This window comes from Danio rerio, chromosome 8 (genome assembly GCF_049306965.1).
Source record: "Danio rerio strain Tuebingen ecotype United States chromosome 8, GRCz12tu, whole genome shotgun sequence".
Classification (NCBI taxonomy): domain Eukaryota; kingdom Metazoa; phylum Chordata; class Actinopteri; order Cypriniformes; family Danionidae; genus Danio; species Danio rerio.
The window spans coordinates 62,532,315-62,555,000 of record NC_133183.1 but is presented as its reverse complement, the minus strand read 5'-3'; the positions used below and the strand labels follow the sequence as shown (position 1 = coordinate 62,555,000).

The 22,686-nt window shown below is 40.0% G+C and overlaps 2 protein-coding genes across 21 annotated transcripts in view; one reads left to right on the top strand and one right to left on the bottom strand.

Annotated features, from left to right (window-relative positions):
- The window catches only part of LOC101882297 (uncharacterized), a 9,375-nt gene extending 5,544 nt beyond the window's left edge, over positions 1-3,831 (bottom strand). For 4 of the 17 annotated variants that reach the window (XR_012384806.1, XM_017357551.4, XM_073911265.1 and 1 more), the window contains exons 1-3: positions 3,776-3,831; positions 1,167-1,297; positions 922-1,069 (exon numbers count right to left, since the gene is read on the bottom strand). Coding sequence is in view for 7 of the 17 variants with exons in the window: in XM_017357551.4 (XP_017213040.1) it covers positions 922-1,069; positions 1,167-1,297; positions 3,776-3,780 (284 nt within the window). In the remaining 10 variants the exon portion in view is untranslated. Of the gene's footprint in view, positions 1-866; positions 1,070-1,166; positions 2,216-3,775 lie in introns of those variants that run through there. The other 13 variants (XR_012384807.1, XM_068223239.2, XM_073911267.1 and 10 more) reach the window with 4 other exon arrangements.
- Positions 3,832-4,396: 565 nt separating this feature from the next.
- Positions 4,397-22,686, top strand: part of fkbp15b (FKBP prolyl isomerase family member 15b) — a 44,606-nt gene continuing 26,316 nt past the window's right edge. For all 4 annotated transcript variants that reach the window (XM_073911260.1, XM_009304321.5, XM_021478508.3 and 1 more), the window contains exons 1-12: positions 4,397-4,564; positions 6,989-7,095; positions 8,670-8,748; positions 9,262-9,331; positions 9,414-9,488; positions 9,834-9,932; positions 10,016-10,165; positions 11,814-11,882; positions 11,957-12,100; positions 14,529-14,656; positions 14,943-14,991; positions 18,600-18,725. In XM_073911260.1, coding sequence (XP_073767361.1) covers positions 4,515-4,564; positions 6,989-7,095; positions 8,670-8,748; positions 9,262-9,331; positions 9,414-9,488; positions 9,834-9,932; positions 10,016-10,165; positions 11,814-11,882; positions 11,957-12,100; positions 14,529-14,656; positions 14,943-14,991; positions 18,600-18,725 — 1,146 coding nt within the window. In that variant the 5' untranslated portion in view covers positions 4,397-4,514. The remainder of the gene's footprint in view (positions 4,565-6,988; positions 7,096-8,669; positions 8,749-9,261; positions 9,332-9,413; positions 9,489-9,833; positions 9,933-10,015; positions 10,166-11,813; positions 11,883-11,956; positions 12,101-14,528; positions 14,657-14,942; positions 14,992-18,599; positions 18,726-22,686) is intronic.

Here is a 22,686-nt window from a genome sequence, read left to right as displayed (position 1 = left end):
TAGACATTTAAAAATAGATGGCATTGGAAATCTACTAAACATTTAAGAATAGCCCAAATTTAGCCTTGTTTTAGCCAATACTTCTACTTTTGAATACAACAAGCGTAGTTTTGGGTTTAATAAGTCTAATATACATCTAATAGACATTTAAAAATAGATGGCATTGGAAATCTACTAAACATTTAATAAAAGCTCAAAATTAGCCTTCTTTTAGGCAAGACTTTTATATTTGGATATATCAAGCTTATTTTTGTGTTGAAAATAAGTCTAATAGACATCTTACAGACATCTAAAAATAGATTGCATTGAAAATCTACTAAACATTTAATAAAATCCCAAAACTAGTCTTCTTTTAGCCAAGACTTTTATATTTGGATATATCAAGCTTATTTTTGTGTTGAAAAGAAGTCTAGTAGACATCTTATAGACATCTAAAAATAGACGCCATTGAAAATCTAGTAAACATTTAAGAATAGCCCAAATTTAGCCTTGTTTTAGGCAAGACTTCTATGTTTGGATCAAACAAGCATTTGTTTGTGTTGAAAAGAAGTCTAATAGACATCTAATAGACATCTAAAAATAGATGGCATTGAAAATCTACTAAACATTCAAGCATAGCCCAAATTTAGCCTTGTTTTAGGCAAGACTTCTATATTTGGATATATCAAGCATATTTTGTGTTGAAAGAAAGTCTAAAATACATCTTATAGACATCTAAAAACATATGGCATTGAACAGCCCAAAATTAGACTAATCATCACATTAATGTCTATACATGTGAAGTCTGTATAATCTGATGACTAGTCTATTTTTGGGCTATTTTTAGACGTCTATTGGACATTCACTATCAGCCCAAATTTACCCACGTTTAAGCCAAACCATCTTCGTTCAGACGTCTTGGGTCTGATCTACTATTCTGACCTCTTGATCTTCTGAGTGTGTGTTATTTGTTTGCAGTGAGAAGCATCCTCAGTTTCAGCGCTGACCCGTGGCCTTTCTGTACCCGCTCTCATCCATCCAGTCCATTCAGACACATCCACAACACTCAGAGATGGAAGTTGCTCTGTTACTATGACAAAAGGGCAGAATCAGCATTAGAAATGTTAAACAGGTGATATGCATAGGTTTTGCATAATAGGTCCTCTTTAAATGTGATGTGAACTCACGGTGTTTGCTGCTGGATTTCCTGATGGGTGCTGGACTGCTGTGTTTGACTCCTCGTGCCCAGCGGTGCTCAGTCTCCCAGCAGCACAGGTGTGAACACAGCACCTGAAGACAATGAGCTCCAGCACGTTCACTGCAACACAACTGTTGAGCTCAGTGCATTGAACCCGTACTTGCATTTATATATTGAAAAGAAAAAGTTTGTTTAAGATGCAGTTAAGGGAAACGTTTAGTGATGTGGGTTTTAGGATTGTTTAAGAGGTAAAGTGTAATTATGAGCCATTAAGTAAAAAAACAAAACAAAACAACAGTCATACTTTAAAGGAGAACATTGAAGTATTGAAACAAAAAAAAACTGAACTGAAACTAAATTATTAAAAATTAACCTGCGAGACTTAATTTATGTCCTGTGGCAAAGTTATTTTTATTATACTTTTAGTGATCTGCTTGAGGTTGGTTAATTTATTTTTATGCTTTTGATGAAGCAGCATTCAACTTAACACTTTAGACCATGCGCCTGACTGTGTTTCGCCGCAGTGTCTTTAAATAAATAATTATTTAGGCCTATTTTCATTATTCATTTATTTTTCATTATTCGTTTATTATAATGTACAATAATTGAGACATAAAATGAGATAATAAAATATAATAAACAACGAAAAAGTGAATAAAAACGTTAATGAAAACATAAATGAAAAAGTCTTGTCTTAGTCCTACCAAAATAGCAAACACTGAACATCTCTCTATATTTAGGCTAAAATACAGCTTTATTTATTTATTTAAGACTACTTATTTGTACTGAATGTTTGTGCTTTCATTTTAGTTGTCTTTTATTTCCAAAACGAATCCTCTTTGCACTTAACAAGTATACAATAAAGCGTGTTAACAAATTTGTAATGATTAATGAAGGAAATATAATGCGTTGACTTATTGTTTAATCTCATTTACAAGCACAGTAGCATATTTAAAGCTGCTGTAAAGGCTATTTTTGTCGGTTCGCATCAAGTGTGCCGCAAGCCTGCGTTTGAGTGAAGGTTTCGGCCGTTAGATCGCCCCCTGGGGGCTGGCTGCAGTACAAGTCATAAAGCCCGCCTCCTCCGTGTTAATGAAGGAGATTTGAAACCAAATAAAAAAATTATTACACTTGCATTAAAATGTCCCGAAAGAAGGTTCTGGTCGATTAAGGCACTGGTTATTGTGCTGAAATAGGTGCAGATTTTCATTTTTGTAAACAGTTTGTTTTTAGCAGTAATTTAATGCTGGGCGTGTCATCGTGATTGACAGCTGTGATTGACAGTTTCTCAAAGCAGCGCGTCTGAGCTTCGGCAGGAGACTGAAGTAGACTGAAATGTTATTATTCGATTTCTGTGTTATTTTACCATGACAAAATGAGTTCAGCGGTAAACTATAGTTTCTGACATACATGATCCTGGTGGAACACTGTTTATTCGCTAAGGTCAGGGCTTTTTTCGGGCTTTATTAGTTTGGTGATACACGCCTAGCCACCCAGATAGCAAAATACACTCGGGCCAGTTCCAGCTAGATTCTCGCCTGCCGGAGACTTACCCCTCAGAGCTCAGACTGACTACCTCTGCTGGACCTACTCCGGATGCCTGGACTCACTGCCCGATTCCAGCCCGAGTCAATCGAGCCAGATGCGTCGGCCGAGCCGGCGCTGCCGCTTGCGAGCCGGAATCAGCCCGTGACGCCGCGAGTAGGTTATGAGCTGCGGTCCGGAGCTGGCGCGATTGAATATATAAAACCCTCATATTTGTTAACGTTATTACATCCATTTGTGTTGATATGACAGCAAACGCATGCTGAGCAGTTCGGGGGGCGTGGTTGATTTTACATAAAGCGTTTGGTTGGAAGCTCGACTCCGCTCATTATCGCGGCTCCTCCTCTGGCTCCATCAGACAGTCCTTCTGCGCATGTGGCTCCAATTTCAGCAGTCTTTTGCGACAGTTTGTGCCCGTCAAGCAGGCGTTTTGCCCTCAAGGCGTTCAATGGTAAAAGGGGCTGTCGCGTTGTCCATATTTTTTACAGTCATTGGTTCGCATCCCATCCCTTTGTGCCCCCCGGCGGCTTATTCACAAACTGCGGTCATACACTAAATACAGAGCGGCAGCAATTTCAAACGGTGGCGGTATAAGCTCCGGCGGTAATGGCCACTTTGAGTTCACTGTACTCAAATGCCCTCCGCAGTCACCAGAGCTCTGAAGGCAAAAGGGGGTCCAATCCGGTACAAGTAAGGTGTCCCTAATAAAGTGGCAGGTGAGTATATGTATATATATATATATATATATATATATATATATATATATATATATATATATATATATATATATATATATATATATATATATGCCATTTACATACAGTATATGTATTTTTTAAGATGGTTGGCAAAGTCCCAAACAAATAAAAAAATCACGACACGCCAATTCCTACATAAAACACACACTATCAGGCTTTATAATCATAAACAATTTGTTTTCATAAATGAGCTCAAATATGTCAACCATTTAAACCGCAGTCAATGTTAACAAATGAAGCCTTTGTTAGGTTTGTGTTAGCGAAATAATTGTATTTGTAGCTTTAATCCACTTACCTCATTTGTCAGAAATACAGCAGCACACACTCGCGGTCGTAAACAGACCTGTGACTGACTGCTTGTGTAAAGTTTGGTTGCTTGGCAACAGGAGCAGAACTTTACCCGCGCTTATGCAAATCGGACAATCAAATAAATAACACTAAAAAACAACACAGACCATTAATGAACTATCATAGCAGTTAAATGATTTAATATTATAATAGAGTAATACAAGCACAAATAAAAAAAATCCAACTGACACAGCATTGATTGTTTAAAATGTATTGTACGTTCTGCTTGGCACAAAAAGAAAGTTTGTGTTAAGCATACAACAATAGAACAATTACATAATACAACAAACAACAAGACAACTACATACATTTAAAATTAAAAACTATCTTAGCCCAGTACTACAGATCGCATTAGAGATGGTACACTACGGTAAAAACAGTAATGTGAATTAATTTCTATTATTTTTTAAATAGCCCCCTTCGGTTTTGTTTTTATATTTTCAGATGTAGTAATAATTAAACTATATTTTAGATTTGTTTTAAATATAGTTTTCTCGCGGCAGTGTAAGTAGAGGCGTCGTGTGACGTCACGCGCATGTGATGCAGTGGCGGGTCACCTGACGCCAGCGCAACCAGGAAGCGACCGCAGAGAATGAATATATGTTAATATTTGCAGGCCGTCGGTGCTTCATATCTGGAATAAAAGTAAATCTGTTCGCGCGGCGGTTTGAGGAAAAATCAGAGGCATGTTTGGGGCAGACGACGAGGACGGAGATTTTCTGTCTCCCGGTGGAGGGTGAGTGAGTTTCTGACGGAGAAAGACGCAGGCGAAAGTCTCCAGACAAACACCACTCACTCTTATTATATCAATAATTACACACATATATATATTCCTGAAACCACTCGAATGCAGCGGGTATATAGGAAAGATATGTAATTAACTTAGTGAGTGTCACTCGTTGGTTAATAACGAACACATTATAGCCTGGAGAAACTTTTATGGCGACCAAACTACGTGAAGAAAGCAGAGAATCATTGAAGAATCTGTGTTCAATAATCATCGAGTTGTGTTCAGCATTCATCACTGGTGTGTTGAAGTGGTTCTCGCATGACTTCCTTGGGTCATATGATCATATGGCGAGTGACATTTTCACAGTGCTGCTGCTGAAGCTTCCTCTTGTTGCTTTTGCCAGTTTCACTTTAATAATTTCAGGCTATGTAGTTTACACACTGGCCGCTTTAATAGGTACACCCTACTAGTACCGAGTTGAACCCCTTTGCCTTCAGAACTGCCTTAATCCTTCATGGCAAAGATTCAACAAGGTTCTGGAAATATTTCTTAGAGATTTTGCTCCTTATTGACATGATAGCATCACACAGTTGCTGCAGATTTGTCGGCTGCACATCCATGATGCCAATCTCCCGTTCCACCACATCCCAAAGCTGCTCTATTGGATTGAGCTCTGGTGACTGTGGAGGCCATTTGAGTACATTGAACTCCTCGTCATGTTCAAGAAACCAGTCTGAGATGATCGAGCTTTATGACATGATGCGTTATCCTGCTGGAAGTAGCCATCAGAAGATGGAGACACTGTGCTCATAAAGGGATGGACATGGTCAGCAGCAATACTCAGGTAGGCTGTGGTGTTGACACCATGCTCACTTGGTACTAATGGACCCAAAGTGTGCAAAGAAAATCTCCCCCACACCATTACAGCAGAAATGGAGACTCATCAGAGCAGGCAACGTTTCTCCAATCTTCTATTGTCCAGTTTTGGTGAGTCTGTGTGAATTGTAGCCTCAGTTTCCTGTTCTTAGCTGACAGGAGCGGCACCCGGTGTGCTCTTCTGCTGCTGTAGCCCATCCGCCTCAAGGTTGGACGTGTTGTGTGTTCAGAGATGCTCTTCTGCAGAGCTCGGTTGTAACGAGTGCTTATTTGAGTTACTGTTGCCTTTCTATCAGCTGGAACCAGTCTGGCCATTCTCCTCTGACCTCTGGCGTCAACAAGGCATTTGCGCCCACAGAACTGCCGCTCACTGGATATTTCCTCTTTGTCGTATACACTAACCTGCACATTATACAGACACTAGATGGCGCCAAACAGTGAAAAACGCAAAGCTGACAGAAACGAAAACAGCTGAAGGAGTATACACTAACCTGTACACTATTAATTCACAAGATGGTGCCAAACCGTCTTAAACTGTCGTGTCAGACAAGCAAATACATATGAAAGTGGATGTAGGTATATGTATATGAACATTGACGGTAATATTCACTTACGGTCAAAGAGATTCGGTGTTCCTGTGTGTGCCTGTGTTATTTAGTGGTTGTTATCTGGGATTAACATACGACTGCTCAATCAGAATCGAGTATTCCAGACAGCCATCTAATAACATTAGTAGGTTAATTTTGAACAACTTTATTTTTATTAACAAATGTGAATAAATACTGTAATAACTGTTAATAGTTAATTCATATTCGTAAACTAACATTAACTAATACAACCGTATTAGATATAGTATTACTATTCAGACTGATATTCAGTCGTCATTGGCATCGGCTTGCATGTGTATTAATATGGAATCTGCTGGTGAGGATTGTAGAGGTGGAGTGTGTGTGTGTTTGTGTGTGTGTGTTTGTGTGTGTGTTTGTGTGTGTTTGTGTGTGTGTGTGTGTGTGTGTGTGTGTGTGTGTGTGTGTGTGTGTGTGTGTGTGTGTGTGTGTGTGTGTGTGTGTGTGTGTGTGTGTGTGTGTGTGGTAATGCCGCTCACATGCTGGTGTTTAAAGACATGCAGATCAGAGCCGGGCTTCAGTCTTGGGTCACGAGGAGCTTTTTTTTTTGCCTACACACTCTAGAACTGTTCAACACGTACAATATTATTACATGCAATTGGAAAATCCGAAGCATTAAATCATGCACACACACTTGCTGTTTGTGCATAGCTGTTAGCTTTAAAGCAAGCAGTCAGAGTCATGCAGGGTCGCTGGCCTGTCTGAGCATGGCAGAACTGCAGGACAATGACTACAAGTGGAGAGAGATCCACGGGTCAGTGCTGTTTGTGTTTATTGTGTAGCTTTTTTTTAACACAGGTTGTGCATTTTTTTTTATTTCTGCAGGGGGTTTAAGCAAAACGCAATGGGTTTAATTGAGGTTAAACTGAGAATTGAGACTCGGAGCAGTTCAATGGAGGATTTACTTGCTGCCTTTCTGTGATTTCAGAGCAAAGTTAGCATCTCTGTTTGGACTGGATCAGGCAACCAGCCAAGGGAATGAGTCTTTCCAGTATACAGCGCCCAAACAGCCTCGCAAGAGCTCCGGCAACTCAGGTGCGGTGTTTGGCTTGTTACAAAAAAAGTTTTTAGGTATAGTTACTAGTTACTAACTTAATTACACGATTATAAAAGTAACTATTTGCCAGGAAAAGTAACTATTGCGGTACTTTTTAAGAGAAGATTGTTACAAACTGTATGTTTAATAAAATCGACACTTAATTATATAAATTATTATTAACATAAAATATTCTATACTATACTAATGTTGCTGTGGGACAGTGTGAGAGCCTATCAAATGCAATATTTTATTGTAAATATCCGCTGCGTAAAAACGTGCTGGATAAGTTGGCGGTTCATTCCGCTGTGGCAATTTAAGTTGCTATAATGCAGTGGCTCTGTCTCTCTACCCGTTTGAAAGCGTCTCCTGCGTTTTTAGCCAATCATCATTAGTTATGTTGTTGCCCCACCCCTACACATGCAAAAACACATGTCAATCTTCATCAGTTATTTGGTAGTCCCACATCTACACACACACAAATACACGCCACACAAATCATCATCACTTATGTGGTTGTCCCACCCCTACACACAAAATACACATGCCAATCATCATCAGTTATGTGATAGTCCCACGCCTACACGCAAACACACACACCAATCATCATCCATCATGTAATTTTCCCACCCCTACACACGCCAATCATAATCAGTTATGTGGTTGTCCCACCCCTACACATGCAAATACACATGACAATCATCATCATCAGTTATGTGGTTGTCCCACCCCTACACACACAAATACACACCACAATCATCATCAGTTATGTGGTTGTCCCTTCCCTACACACACAAATACACACCACAATCATCATCAGTTATGTGGTTGTCCCTCCCCTACACACACAAATACACACCACAATCATCATCAGTTATGTGGTTGTCCCCTCCCTACACACACAAATACACTCCACATTCATCATCAGTTATGTGGTTGTCCCACCCCTACACACACAAATACACACCACAATCATCATCAGTTATGTGGTTGTCCCCTCCCTACACACACAAATACACTCCACATTCATCATCAGTTATGTGGTTGTCCCACCCCTACACACATAAATACACACCACAATCATCATCAGTTACGTGGTTGTCCCACCCCTACACACACAAATACACACCACAATCATCATCAGTTATGTGGTTGTCCCACCCCTACACACACAAATACACTCCACAATCATCATCAGTTATGTGGTTGTCCCACCCCTACACACACAAATACACTCCACAATCATCATCAGTTATGTGGTTGTCCCACCCCTACACACACAAATACACACCACAATCATCATCAGTTATGTGGTTGTCCCACCCCTACACACACAAATACACTCCACAATCATCATCACTTATGTGGTTGTAAAATAAAAAATAAAATCTCAAGGATGAGTGTTCAATTAATTTCCTCTTAAGGAATGGAAATGATTAAATATTAAAGATGCTATTAAATTATAGCACTAGTTACTTTGAGTTAGTGAATAAGGCATGCCAAATATATTCATAAGAATAAAATGTGATGCTATATCTTTAATGCACTTATGTCTGACAATTTTATGTTTCAGGGCCCTCAACCCAAAAGCCAGCTCCTCCTGCAAACTCACCTGCTGTTCTCTTTGCCACTGCAGTACATGCACACCGATAGTAAGTCGCAAAATATTATGTTATCTGTGTGTTATGTTAGTTTATTATAAAACGTGTGTACTTTCATAATGCTGTACATGTTAGTCCTGATTTCCAAAGCAAAGTACACGCTATAATTTACACCGAAGGACTACAGTGTTTAAACATTCCGTTTTTTTCCTAAATGTATTTGAAAGAAGTCGTAATGTTTTTTTATTAGCTTCCTTAAGCAATATTTGTTTTACATAGTCTCCAGAACAAACCACTGTTATACAATGACTTGCCTAATTACCCTAGTTAAGCATTTAAATGTCACTTGAAGCTGAATACTAGTGTCTTGAAGAATATCTAGTCTAATATTATGTGCTGTCATCATGACAAAGAGAAAGTTATTAGAAAGTCATTACAAATATCTTCTTCTCCTAGTTAAACAGAAATTGGAGAAAACGTATAAAAGAATTAAAATTGAACAGGAAGTCTAATAATTCTACTTTAATAATTCAAGACGTCAACAGTATGTTTTTCTTTGTGCAGTGTTAATGGACAATATGTGAAACAAGGCAAGCTTGGAGCTGCGGTTCTCGGAAATCACACGACTAAAGAGGTTAGTAAGTGATTCTCTTCGTTTCATTGATTATCAAACGGTGGTGTTTGTAACGCACGTACATGTCTGCACCCGTCTTCAGTACAAGATCCTGCTGTACGTCAGTCAACAGAAGCAGGTGACAGCGGCCAAGATCCACAGCGGCTTCATCCTCACAGTAAGCACTCTTTCACTTTAATTACAGATGATTTGTTTGTTATGTGGGCGACACGGTGGCTCAGTGGTTAGCACTGTGGCCTCAGAGCAAGAAGGTCGCTGGTTCGAGTCATGGCTGGGCCAGCATTTATGTGTGGAGTTTGCATGTTCGCATGGGTGCTAACAGACTAAACGACATTTCTCTGTCTGATTTTGCTCCAGTTTATCAGGATGAGTTTGTTCTCTTTGACTCGTTGGATGTAAACACTGGAGTATCGCATCAAACATTTGCGAATAAAGCCGTTTGAGCATAAATCCAATTCGCATCTGTGTACAGAAACATAGCTATTGTCTCTTTCACATTCAGGTCCAGGCCAGAAACTACTGCTCGTTCTATGACGATCAGAGACAGAACTGGTCACTGATGTTCGAAACGGAGAAAGCAGCTGCAGACTTTTCTAAAGAGGTTTGTGTTTGATGTTGTTGTCTTATTTTTCCTCATGTAGAGTGCGATGAAGAGCTTCTTATGCAGTGATGCACGTGTTTCAGGTTTGTCTGGCGAAAGTGAACAGCGGCGGGGCGTCAGACTCAGTCCTGATCCAGGATCTTGTTCTTGGCGAAGGTCAGGCTGTGGAGAACGGAGACTCTCTAGAAGTGGCTTACACCGGCTGGCTACTGCAAAACCACACCACTGGACAGGTAAAGGGCATTGATGATTAAATTGATTCAATTGATCAAAATAAAATGAAGACTAGTTTTTAACAGCAGGCAGTGCACTAGTTTTTGTTAACAGTGATAAAAGTAATACATTTTAAACAGTAGATGGCGCTCTAGGCTAGTCTTTAACTGCGGACAGTGCTCTAAGCTAGTTTTTACCAGCATCTGGCGCTCTAGGCTAGTGTTTAACAACGGACGATGCTCTAGGCTAGTTTTTACTGGCAGATGGTGTTCTAGTATAGATTTTAACAGCGGAAGGCGCTCTAGGCTAGTTGTTCTTAGCTAGTTTTTAACAGTAGATGGCGCTCTAGGCTAGTCTTTAGCAGCGGACAGTGCTCTAGGTTAGTGTTTTAATAGCTGATGATGCTCTAGGCTAGTTTTTAACTACAGACCTCGCTCTAGGCTAGTTTTTACTGGCAGATGGTGTTCTAGTCTAGATTTTAACAGTGGATGACGTTTTAGGCTAGTATTCTAGGCTAGTTTTAACAGCAGATGGTGCTCTAGGCTAGTGTTTAACAGCTGACGATGGTCTAGGTTGGTTTTCAACAGCAGACTGCACTCTAGGCTAGTTTTTAGCTGCAGGTGGCGATCTAGGCTAGAGTTTAACAGTGAACATCGCTCTGGGCTAGATCTTAACAGCGGACGGTGCTCTAGGCTAGTCGCTCTAAGCTAGTTGTTTCTAGGCAAGTTTTAACAGTAGATGGCGCTCTAGGCTGGTCGCTCTAGGCTAGTGTTTACCAGTGGACGACGCTCTAGGCTAGTCGCTCTAGACTAGTTTTTAACAGCAGATGGTGCTCTAGGCTAGTTGTTAACTAGAGACGGCGATCTATGCTAGTTTTTAACAGCAGATGGGGCTCTAGGCTTGCTTTTAACAGTGAACAGTGCTCTAGACTAGTTGTTCTAGGCTACTTTTCAACAGCAGATGGCACTCTAGGCTAGTTTTTAACCGCAGACGGTGCTCTAGGCTAGTTTTTAACCGCAGACGGTGCTGTAGGCTTGATTTTAACAGTGAAAGGTGCTCTAGATTAGTTGTTCTAGGCTAGTTTTTAACAGCAGATTGCACTCTAGGCTATTTTTCAACCGCAAATAAGGCTCTAGGCTAGTTTTTAACTTTAGACAGCGATCTAGGCTAGTTTTTACAGTAGATGACGCTCTAGGCTAGTTATTAGCAGCAGAGACCACTCCAGGCTACTTTTAACAGCAGACGGCGCTCTAGGTTTTTTGCTCTAGGCTAGATTTTAACAGCAGATGGTGCTCTAGGGTAGTTGGTCTAGGCTAGTGTTTAACAGCAGATGGCGATCTAAGCTAGATTTTAACAGCTACGGCGCCCTAGGCTAGTCGCTCTAGGCTCGTTTTTATCAGCAGGTGGCGCTCTAGTCTAGTTTTACAGTAGATAACACTCTTGGCTAGTTTTTAGAAGCAGAGACCACTCTAGGGTAGTTTTTAAACAGCAGACAGCGCTCTATGCTAGATTTTAACATCGGATGAGACTCTAGGCTAGTCGTTCTAGGCTAGTTTTTAACAGCAGGTGGCGCTCTAGGATAGTTTATAAAATAGTAACTGCTTGACAGTCAGTTTATTTCTTACTTTACAGCTTTTTGCAATTTCATTTATTTGTTTATTCCTTCAGATGTTTGACTCAAATCTGAATAAAGACAAGCTGCTGAGACTGAAGCTGGGGGCTGGTAAAGTCATTAAGGTGAGGAGAAAGCAGATTTGATGTGTGTCGTTCCCTCATGCTGTGGTCTAAAGCGGTGTTTCTCCATCTCTCAGGGCTGGGAGGAGGGCATGCTGAACATGAGGAAAGGTGGAAAGCGGCTCATGGTGATTCCTCCAGCTCTGGCGTACGGCTCGCAGGGCGTCCCGAACCGCGTGCCTCCCGACAGCACGCTCATCTTCGAAGCTGAGATCCGTCGGGTACGTCATTCTCACATTCATACCTTGTATGTAACATTTCCCTAGAGAAAGGCTATTTAAAAAATCATTTATTTATGTAGTGATCACATGAAATAAAAAAGGGAGTAGATGTTGTATCATACAATGCACTTAAGTAATGTTGCCTAGTTGGCTTATTAGCATAGATAATGTAGCCTAGTTGACTTATGTGTCTAGATAATGTGGCCTAGTTGATTCATGAGCCTAGATAATGTAGGCTAGTTGACTTATGAGCCTAGATAATGTAGCCTAGTTGACTTATGAGCCTAGATAATGTAGCCTAGTTGACTTATGAGCCTAGATAATGTAGCCTAGTTGACTTATGAGCCTAGATAATGTAGCCTAGTTGACTTATGAGCCTAGATAATGTAGACTAGTTGACTTATGAGCCTAGATAATGTAGCCTAGTTGACTTATCAGCCTAGATAATGTAGACTAGTTGACTTATGAGCCTAGATAATGTAGACTAGTTGACTTATGAGCCTAGATAATGTAGCCTAGTTGACTTATGAGCCTAGATAATGTAGCCTAGTTGACTTATGAGCCTAGATAATGTAGCCTAGTTGACTTGTGTCTAGATAATGTAGCCTAGTTGAGTTATGAGCCTAGATAATGTGGACTAGTTGACTTATGAGCCTAGATAATGTAGCCTAGTTGACTTATGAGCCTAGATAATGTAGCCTAGTTGACTTATGAGCCTAGATAATGTAGCCTAGTTGACTTATGAGCCTAGATAATGTGGACTAGTTGACTTATGAGCCTAGATAATGTAGCCTAGTTGACTTATGAGCCTAGATAATGTGGACTAGTTGACTTATGAGCCTAGATAATGTAGCCTAGTTGACTTATGAGCCTAGATAATGTAGCCTAGTTGAGTTATGAGCCTAGATAATGTAGCCTAGTTGAGTTATGAGCCTATATAATGTGGACTAGTTGACTTATGAGCCTAGATAATGTAGACTAGTTGATTTATGAGCCTAGATAATGTAGACTAATTGACTTATGAGCCTAGATAATGTAGCCTAGTTGAGTTATGAGCCTAGATAATGTAGCCTAGTTGAGTTATGAGCCTAGATAATGTGGACTAGTTGACTTATGAGCCTAGATAATGTAGCCTAGTTGACTTATGAGCCTAGATAATGTAGACTAGTTGATTTATGAGCCTAGATAATGTAGACTAATTGACTTATGAGCCTAGATAATGTAGACTAGTTGACTTATGAGCCTAGATAATGTAGCCTAGTTGACTTGTGTCTAGATAATGTAGCCTAGTTGACTTATCAGCCTAGATAATGTAGACTAATTGACTTATGTGCCTAGATAATGTGGCCTAGTTGACTTATCAGCCTAGATCAGGGGAGCTCAACCCTGTTCATGGAGATCTGCCTTCCTGCAGATTTCAGTTGCAACCCTTATCAAACACACCTGCCTGTTATTATCAAGCGCTGTTTTGTTCCTAATTAATTGGTTCAGGTGTGTTTGATCAGGGTTGGAGCTGAACTATGCAGGAAGGTAGATCTCCACGACGAAAAGGGTTGAGCACCCCTGGCCTGGATAATGTAGACTTGTTGACTTGCGAGCCTAGATAATAGCAATTAAAAAAAATTAATTGGGCTCAGTAGTACACAAAGTAAATACAGAAAAGTCAAGCTTCCCTCTGACCCAAAAATTGATTTTTTCAACAGGGTATAATAAACGACAATCTGACAGGTGTTTTGAGCTGAAGCTGAGACACTAAAGACTTATTTGAGTATATATACCTTAAAAATATATATGTAATATATATGTATTAGGGCTGTAACGATACATGATATAAAATCGAAATCGCGACACTCAGATCTATGATCCTGTGTCGCGGTGTGATAGGGGAGAATCGCGACACACCCCGTGATACCTTTCCAATAATGTCACGCGTGCCTGCAAAAGTTGAGCTAATTAACACTTTTTTTCGTTCGACATTACAAGCACTGCTCCATTTAAGCCCTCGCAATATTTAGCCGGGAGAGCTCGCACGGAGCTTTTAGTAAGGGACCGTCTGAATGTGTCAGAAATATCAAAAACAAAACCAACTTAACCCCGCTTGACAACCGACAATGCTTATGGCTATTTATTTATTTTATATATGGCTATTTATATTGTTAATAATTTGCATAGTTAATATTGTTCTTTGATGTTTAGTTTATAAAGATTTTTCAAATGTTATTTAATAAAAAATAGTTTTAAAAATCTTTTTTTTCCCACCCCACACGAATAAAAAAAAAATAAAAATCGTGATACGAACCGAATCGTGGGTCAAAAATCGTGATACGAACCGAATCGTGGGTTTGGTGTATCGTTACAGCCCTAATATGTATGTATATATATATGTATGTGCATGAAAAGTAAGCAGTCTCTCTTAATGTCTGTGCAGGTGAAGTTTGTGAAGGATGTCGGCTCCGGAGATTCAGCGTCTCCATCTCCTGCTCCGAGTGTTGAGAGTCTGGGCCCGTCTGAGCTGAACCAGCCCGTCAGCAGCGTCCCACAGAGCAGCAGACCCAGGTCAGATTGACAGGCCTCTGCTGGAGCCTCACACTAGATTATCTTTGTCCAACATTTATCCAACGTCAAACTTAAATTCGCACAGATTCTGTGTCCTGCTTACGAGCACTTGAATCTATGAAAACTGATCATATTTTTAGCATAATAGAAAGTGGACCTTTTAATTAAAAATAAAAAATTATTAAAACTGCTAGCTCATGCAGGAGCTGATCTGTTTAGACTGAGAAAATAGTGCCCTGTGTTTGATTGAAATTCTACATTTTCAACGTTTCCTCTTTGTTTACAGCGAGCCTCCTCTTCGAGCGAAGTCAAACTCCCTCAGTGAACAGCTGACTGTAAGTGCTGCTGCTTTTCAGTTCCTCCACACCTCTGTTTTGATCTGTTTCCCTTCATTGAAATGAATACAACTGGAGACAGACTGAAGTGTTTTTATGCAAACACACACATATATTTACAGCTGTAGAGAGGCAATGTAAAAGAGGCAGCTGTTTCAAAAATGAAAGAGGCAGTTGTTGTTGTTTCATGGCTGTTTGAACACTTTGTGAGTAGATTTTCAAAGTCTGCATTACCCAGAAGTCGCTGAGTCTTTTGTTTCAGTATGTTGATGTACTTCCTAATGAAGCGGAATATTGAGTAAGGGGGCGGGGCTTTTCTTTTGTGCATCATTCCCTCATAGCAAACTCAACAGTAAGAGATGGTATGACCGCCTTTCCTAATGAAGAAGCAAATGCTTAGACTTTAATTGAAGATTACCACAACAAACATGTTTTTTTCTCAGCGAATTAAACTTGCACATATTAAATATTGAGAATACCTTGAGAATAACAATGCGACTAATGTAGGGTTGGGCATCTAAGCTATAATGCCGATCCGATACGCATCTCGATACAAAGAATACGATCCGATATATTAGCGATACATTTGTGACATATTGCGATGCAACACGATACGATTCACACCCATATCACGATACAATGCGATAATTCAGCACTAACTAATTAGATCAAGTTTATGAGATTATGTAAAAGAGGATGCTGTGCCATTGAATGAGTTTGATTATTTATAAACCAAGTAAAACCAAGACTTTTTTTACAAACTGGCTTTTCTCTCAGAGCCAGAGTGTCAGTTTACAGTAAAGGGCCATTTTAGAACATATAGCACATATTATTTAAGGATTTTCAAGATAAACAAAATGTATAAGTGCAATAAATATTAAATATATATATTTGCACTCTTTCAACATAAAGGTTGAGCATTGCACAACAAGAATTGTGATTTAACTTTTCAACTATGAAAACAAGTTTTACAAAGATATATTTTGCCACTGAATATTCAAAACTTAAGGTGGTGAACTAGCAGTGTTATGCTGCTTTGAAACATCACTGTCACTGTAAACAACAGGCTAATAAAAATATAACAAACCAGCAATCTTCTTGCTGTGAGGTGGTCAGACTACCCACTGTGCCACTGTGACACCCATTATTTTTATCATTATTATTATTAATATTATTATTATTATTATAATTAAATACAAATTAACAGGAGGAGGTGTTTAAAACCTTCGTTCTCCGTGACACTAGGCTGAATATCTTTGCAGATGAACAATGCAATAGCATTCGTTATTGGCGTAGAGCGAGCAGAACTGTTGCGCATGGAGAAAACTTGCAATGCTTTTCTCACCACTTTTGGAGCTGGTAGCTACAGTTGAAGCAGAGCAGGAAGCCGGGGATGCAGGAACACTGGAAGATGCTTTCACAACAACACCGTGGCGCCGCTTCAAGTGAGATATCAGATTAATCGTACTGCCCACGTATTTTACAGATGCGCGGCACATTTTGCAAATTGCATCTGTCCTGTCAAGTCGTCCATCCTTAAATCCATAATGTTGCCATACTTTAGATTTAAAACTCAGTGGGGAATAAAATGTTTGTTTTGCTTCTCGCGCTTTCTGAGGGCGCTCCACTAGCTTCATCCGCACACCTGATACACTGAGTTGTAGTGTAAGTGTACACATCCGCAAACCCGTTGCTAATGCATACTTTATGTAGGTCGATTAAATTATGTGCCAAAAACAGGTTGACAACACTTGTTAATAAATAAAAAATACATTCTATATTAAAAATATAAGCTGTATCTTGGAAAAACCGATGCATCTCGCAAAAACCGATGCATCTCGATTTGCTTCCAAAATTTCATTCATCCTCTGCTGCTCAACCGATGCACTCGCATCGTGCACGCGCATGACCGCGTATCAATACATATCGGTTAATCTTCCCATCCCTAGACTAATGAAATCTGATGATTTCTGTCATAACTGGAATCCTCTATGTAAGTTTTTAGAGAATGTATGATGAAAGACTTAGTAGTTATAAATATTACAATATAATAATTATAAATTATATAAATATTAAAATAGTTCATTTTGCCCTTCACAAAAGAGTTGAATTACTAGCCGATGAAAGATGGAAGTATAATAGATGGCTGTATTATTGTATATGATGACATGAGACACCTATAACACTGTTTTGTCATTGCAAGTCTTTAAAGGGTTCACGAAACACCAGAACACATGTGTTGAGCTGTTGACAGTGGTATATGTGTCCCACACTGCTAAAAACACTATTAGGACACCTATATTTCACTAAAAAGTGTAAATTGGTTGTTTTTGCGTTATTTCAAGCAAATTCGTACTTCCGGTTTGAAACAAATTTTTGAAGCTGCGTCACGGCCATGAGATAATAGCGTGTATTCCAGCGTGCAGACTGGACGACTGTGCCAGAGTGTGTCTTATTACGCTTACAGTGTGCTGCATTAATGCATGAGTAAGGCTTGGTTCAAACCAATCAGCGCGCTCTATTGTGCAACTTCATTAATATTCATTACTGTCACAGTGTTTAGACGACAGAGACGCCACGTTGTGTTGGCAAAACAAGCGTGAAGTGTTGCTTTTATAGTTAAGTTTTGTTTTCATTTTCTCTCTGTGAGAGCTCATCTGGCGTCACGTGTGGATTAACAGTGTACGCGACGCTCGACAACAATAACTTACGTGTCTAAGGAGGATTATTGTTTACCTGAGAGCTGTTCTCATCTGCAAACGCTGAGATCCGGATTCGCTTGTAGTCTCCTCTTAATAAAGACGCGGCTCTAGTTGCTGGTGATTGTCCTGTCTCTACAGATTTTAGGTGAGCGTCCAGTGCTCTTTGTTTATTTAATTCGTATTTTATTCATATCGAAAAAACTATTGCACTGAGTGTAAACAAGTTAGCACTACAACCAAACTATAACCTTGTGTAGGATTTTGTGACCGGAATAACACACACAGGTATACTTTCTACACGGGTAGCTTTCTGACGCTACCTGTCGTGTGCATCTAAGTTTCCGGGGAATGCTGAGTTTCTTTTCTCTCATTCGCCGTGCGGTATCAAACATTGCATGAAAAATACACGCTTAGAGCAGCTCCTCGAATCAAATATCTCGTTTGTCGCGAGGGGCATGAATGAATTCCCTGAATGAAAGAGCCAAACTGCAGTTAAAGTCCAACATTTAATCATTTGGCAAATAATTCGACTACAGATGTCCATGTAAACTCAGTCACTTTGTCCCCTGTGTGTGTGTGTGTGTGTGTGTGTGAGTGTGTGTTTTGACTCTGAAATTCAGCGCGCCCAAATAGACACTCCCACACCATGCCTCTTTTCTTCCTCCGACACTCCCCCCTGAACAGAGCTGGACACGCCCACTTTTCTGACTTTTTCCAAAGTAGAGGTGTGAAAACACCCTGCTGAAACGAGGGGGTTTCATGGCCCTTTAAATGTTTAACAGTGTGAGCTTGCAAAATTAACATTACATTTCGATTTTGAGCAGACTTTAGTGTCCGTGCACCCCTATTGATAAAGCTTGCACAGAATAAAGAAAGTGTTCAGACATGTTTTCTGTTGCGTTTCAGAATCCTGATGCCACTAAAGCTAAGCTGATCTCTCGGATGGCTAAAATGGGTCAACCGATGCTGCCCTTCATCACGGGCCCGGCCTCGTCTCCATCACAGCCGGACTCCAGCGACTCTGAGCTCGAGGTACAAACACTGGAGGAAAAATCTATTCATCTATTCATTCGTTTTCTTTTCAGCTTAGTCCCTTTATTATTCTGGGGTCGCCACAGCGGAATGAACCACCAACTTATTCAGCATATGTTTTACACAGCGGCAGCTGCAACCCATCAATGGGAAACATCCATACACACTCATTCACACACATACACGACGGACACTTTAGCTTACCCAATTCTCCTATACCACGTGTTTTTGGACTGAAACCGGAGCACCCAGAGGAAACCCACACCAACACGGGGAGAACATGCAAACTCCACATAATAACGCCAACTGACCCAGCTGGGGGCTCGAACCAGCGACCTTCTTGCTGTGAGGCGATTGTGCTACCCACTGCGCCACCGTGCTGCCTCTAATTGCAAATTTTCTGATCAAAATTGTGATTTAAAATGTGGTTTGGTTTGATGTGGAGGTTTTAACAGCACCAAAGAAAGACCAAGCATGATCACAAAGCACACTACACTGAGCTACTGTTTAATTAAACATGTTTTTTTTTACAATCTTTTTATTAGGATGTAACAAAAATGTGACACTATAACATGTAGGACTGTCATGATATCTATTTTTAGTCGTAAGATATTACAACAATATTATTGTCATTTTAAGACCAACTTATGCCACTCATTAAATAATGCCAGAATGACAATACAATAGCATCACAACGCAAGTGAACTCTTCCAAATAACACATCATATTTTATTCTTAAGTATATTTCATTTAATTTTAGTCATGTTAACAGTTTAATAATGAGGCGCTGGAATCAGAGTGTGTAAACGCAGATCCTCAATAAATAATATTAAATGTTAACAAGGTAAAGAGTACACAGAGGCTGCAATATCTGCTACTAGATCTATTTTCAGTCGGACACCCACATGAAAAATACTATAGTAATGTACAGTAAACACTACAGTGTTTTATTACCCATGCTGACACTGACACCTCCAATAGAGATAGAGATGTTAATCAGCTTAAATGCTGCTAGAATTGGTTTTTATGCATGGGTGATATATATTGCATCACCAGAAATGATTGAGGTCACGTCCATGTGTTGTGCGATAACTCGACGTATTGATTAATGTAGCAGGCCTAATAACACCTCACAATCATAGTCAGTTTTCAATTGAAGAGAAAAGCAACAATAACAAAACAAAAAAGAGAGGATAAACAAATACAGACGCTAGAGAGCTTTTTTAATTGCTGAGTTACAGTTATGCTGCGTTCACACCAGACGCGGAACGCGCGGATAAATCGTGCTATTCGCGCGTAAATTGCCGCGTGAACATTTGAGGTTTCATTCGTGCGTCAAACCCCGCTTCATTCGCGTGTCAAATTCACTTCAGAACAGACGCGGATTTGCGTGATGGGCAGGGCTTCTGTCTGCCTGGTGACTCTAGCTTCATTGCTAAATGGTTAACATGGATTTTATGAAGAAAATAACAGTGTTAATGTGCTTTATAAAGGATGATAAACAGTGTCGATACGTTTAGGACCGTGTCTGAGTACACTACAAGCTTTCAGAGGTGCATCCAGCTCTGTGAGCTCATAAACTCCTCCAGAAACTGAACCTGGATCACGGAGGCTTTCAGCGGTGCTTCTGACTGAGCCGAGCCCAGTTTGATGAATTGTTGTCGGTGTCGCCTGGAGGATTTCCCCTGGGACACCATCAACAGGTTCTATGTCATAATCACGCCCCCACAAGAGCAAGCTTCTGATTGGTTAACGCGGTGCGAATGTCTGCTGAAGTTAACATATTCAAACTCGAGAGATTCGCGCGAAACGCTCGTTAATCGCGTCAAACGCGCAAAACGCTTAATTCGCCCCGCGCCATTCGCGCAATTTGCGTTATTCGCGCTTATCGTGCCACAGGATGTATATTCGCGCGTTTACATTGACTTAACATGTAAATCACTCGCGCTTGACGCGCGTTCGGCGTCTGGTGTGAACGCAGCATTAGAAATATAATGTATGTTGTGCTCATAACAGTATCATGATAAGTAATATGTGTAGTCTTTTTAATTCTGCTTTACTATTTTATTAAAGGGCCATGAAACCCCTTGTTTCAGCAGGGAGTTTTCACACCTCTAGTTTGGAAAAAGTCAGGAAAGTGGGTGTGTCCAGCTCTGTTAGGTGGGAGTGTCGGGGGAGAGAACAGGGGAAGGATTTGAATAAAAATGGGAGTTTCCATTTGGGCACGCGCTGATTTTCACTGAAGAAAAACAAACACACATACAGGGGAGAAAGACAGTGTGTTTAATGACGGTGGAATGTTTGATACCGCACATCGTATAAGAGAAAAAACTCTGCATTTCTCATTTACTCGAATGCACTCGGTAGGTCAGAAAGCCATGTGTGTGTGTAGACAATCCTGTCACAAAATGCGGCAGAAATTCAACACGACAGTCGGTAATAGTTTGCTTGCAGTGTTCACATTTTTACACTCGGAGAGCCGCATTTACAGCAGATCTTTCAGTCTATAATATTGTTGTGATATTAACGTAAACTGAGTAGCTTAGAAATCATTTTGACTAAGGTCTGTCTTTAAACACTGAAAGAGAATGCTGACCATACCAACTATAACTTTGCCATCTGAATGATCAAAGAAAGAGCGCTCATCACACACTGGCCAAATCTGTAGAGACACGACAATCAACACCAACTGGAGCTGTGCCTTTTTAAAAAGGAGACGAGCAGCAAATCCGAATTTCACCATTTTCAGAAGAGAAAAGCTCTCGAGTAAAAAATGTCCCGTACAAATGTATTTCTGTCGCGCGTTGCATGCACTCATCCACATGTGAGTCCAGCTGCGCTCTCATAGCTGGAAAATGAAAACAAAACCTTCACTGCAGCACATTATAAAAGCAACACTGACGACCCGTATCTCCAAACAATTCTTCTTCTTTTCCAACTTCTTTTGGCAGCACAATATGTCGTCTCTCTGCCGTCTGAACACTGTTTCAGGTACAGCCTTCGAAAGTTAGCATGCATATTAATGAAGTTGCACCTCATACACTATAGAGTGCGCTGATTGATCTGAGCCAAGTCTTACTCATGAATGAATGCAGCACACTCAGAGACGTCATAAGGCACTCCCAGGTACAGACGTCCAGTCCACATGCTGGAATACACGCTAAGATCTCATGGCCGTGACGCAGCTTCAAAAAATCGTTTCAAACCGGAAGTACGAATTTGCTCGAAATAACGCAAAAACAACCAATTTTCCCTCTTTAGTGAGATATCTGTGTCCTAATAGTGTTTTTAGCAGTCATACGACGGTCAACAGCTCAAAACTTGTATTCTGGTGTTTCGTGACCCTTTAAATGCATTAAAACGTTATAAAACTTTACATTAATACTACTGACGGTGGTCAGGGCCTATTTTTTGCTGTTAAAAGCGACTGTCAGATTTGACTAAAGCCACAGCTGGAAAGATTAGAGTGGAAAAGTGCATCTGCACAGGACTTGAGTGGATCATCTGCTGTGATTTATTGCAATGTAATGCAATTTCCATTAGTCAATTTTCTGGCTGTGTTATCTGAATGTGGAGGAATGCAGCAAGACTTGGGCAGAGTTTTCTCCGCTCATGTTTGTTTGTTCTGAAGCTGTTATGCAGTGTTGGATGTATTTAATGAAAAAAAGTGACTAGTTGCTGTTGTTAAATGACTTATCCATTGGAAAAAAGTAAACTGTGGGATTACTTTTCATTCACAGTTACTTCTAATGTATTTGCCTTAAATAATGCACATAACAGTTCTGTAATAATCAATTCAGAGAAGCTGAATGACTGTTTATTTTGCTATATAATATGTTTTGCATATACTAATGAATGTTACTTTTGTCAGATGATTGACATGTATTGCATATGTCAAATATGATATCATTACTTTGAAACCTTTTATGTTGATGCTTCGTATGTTTTACTTGTCTTTTTT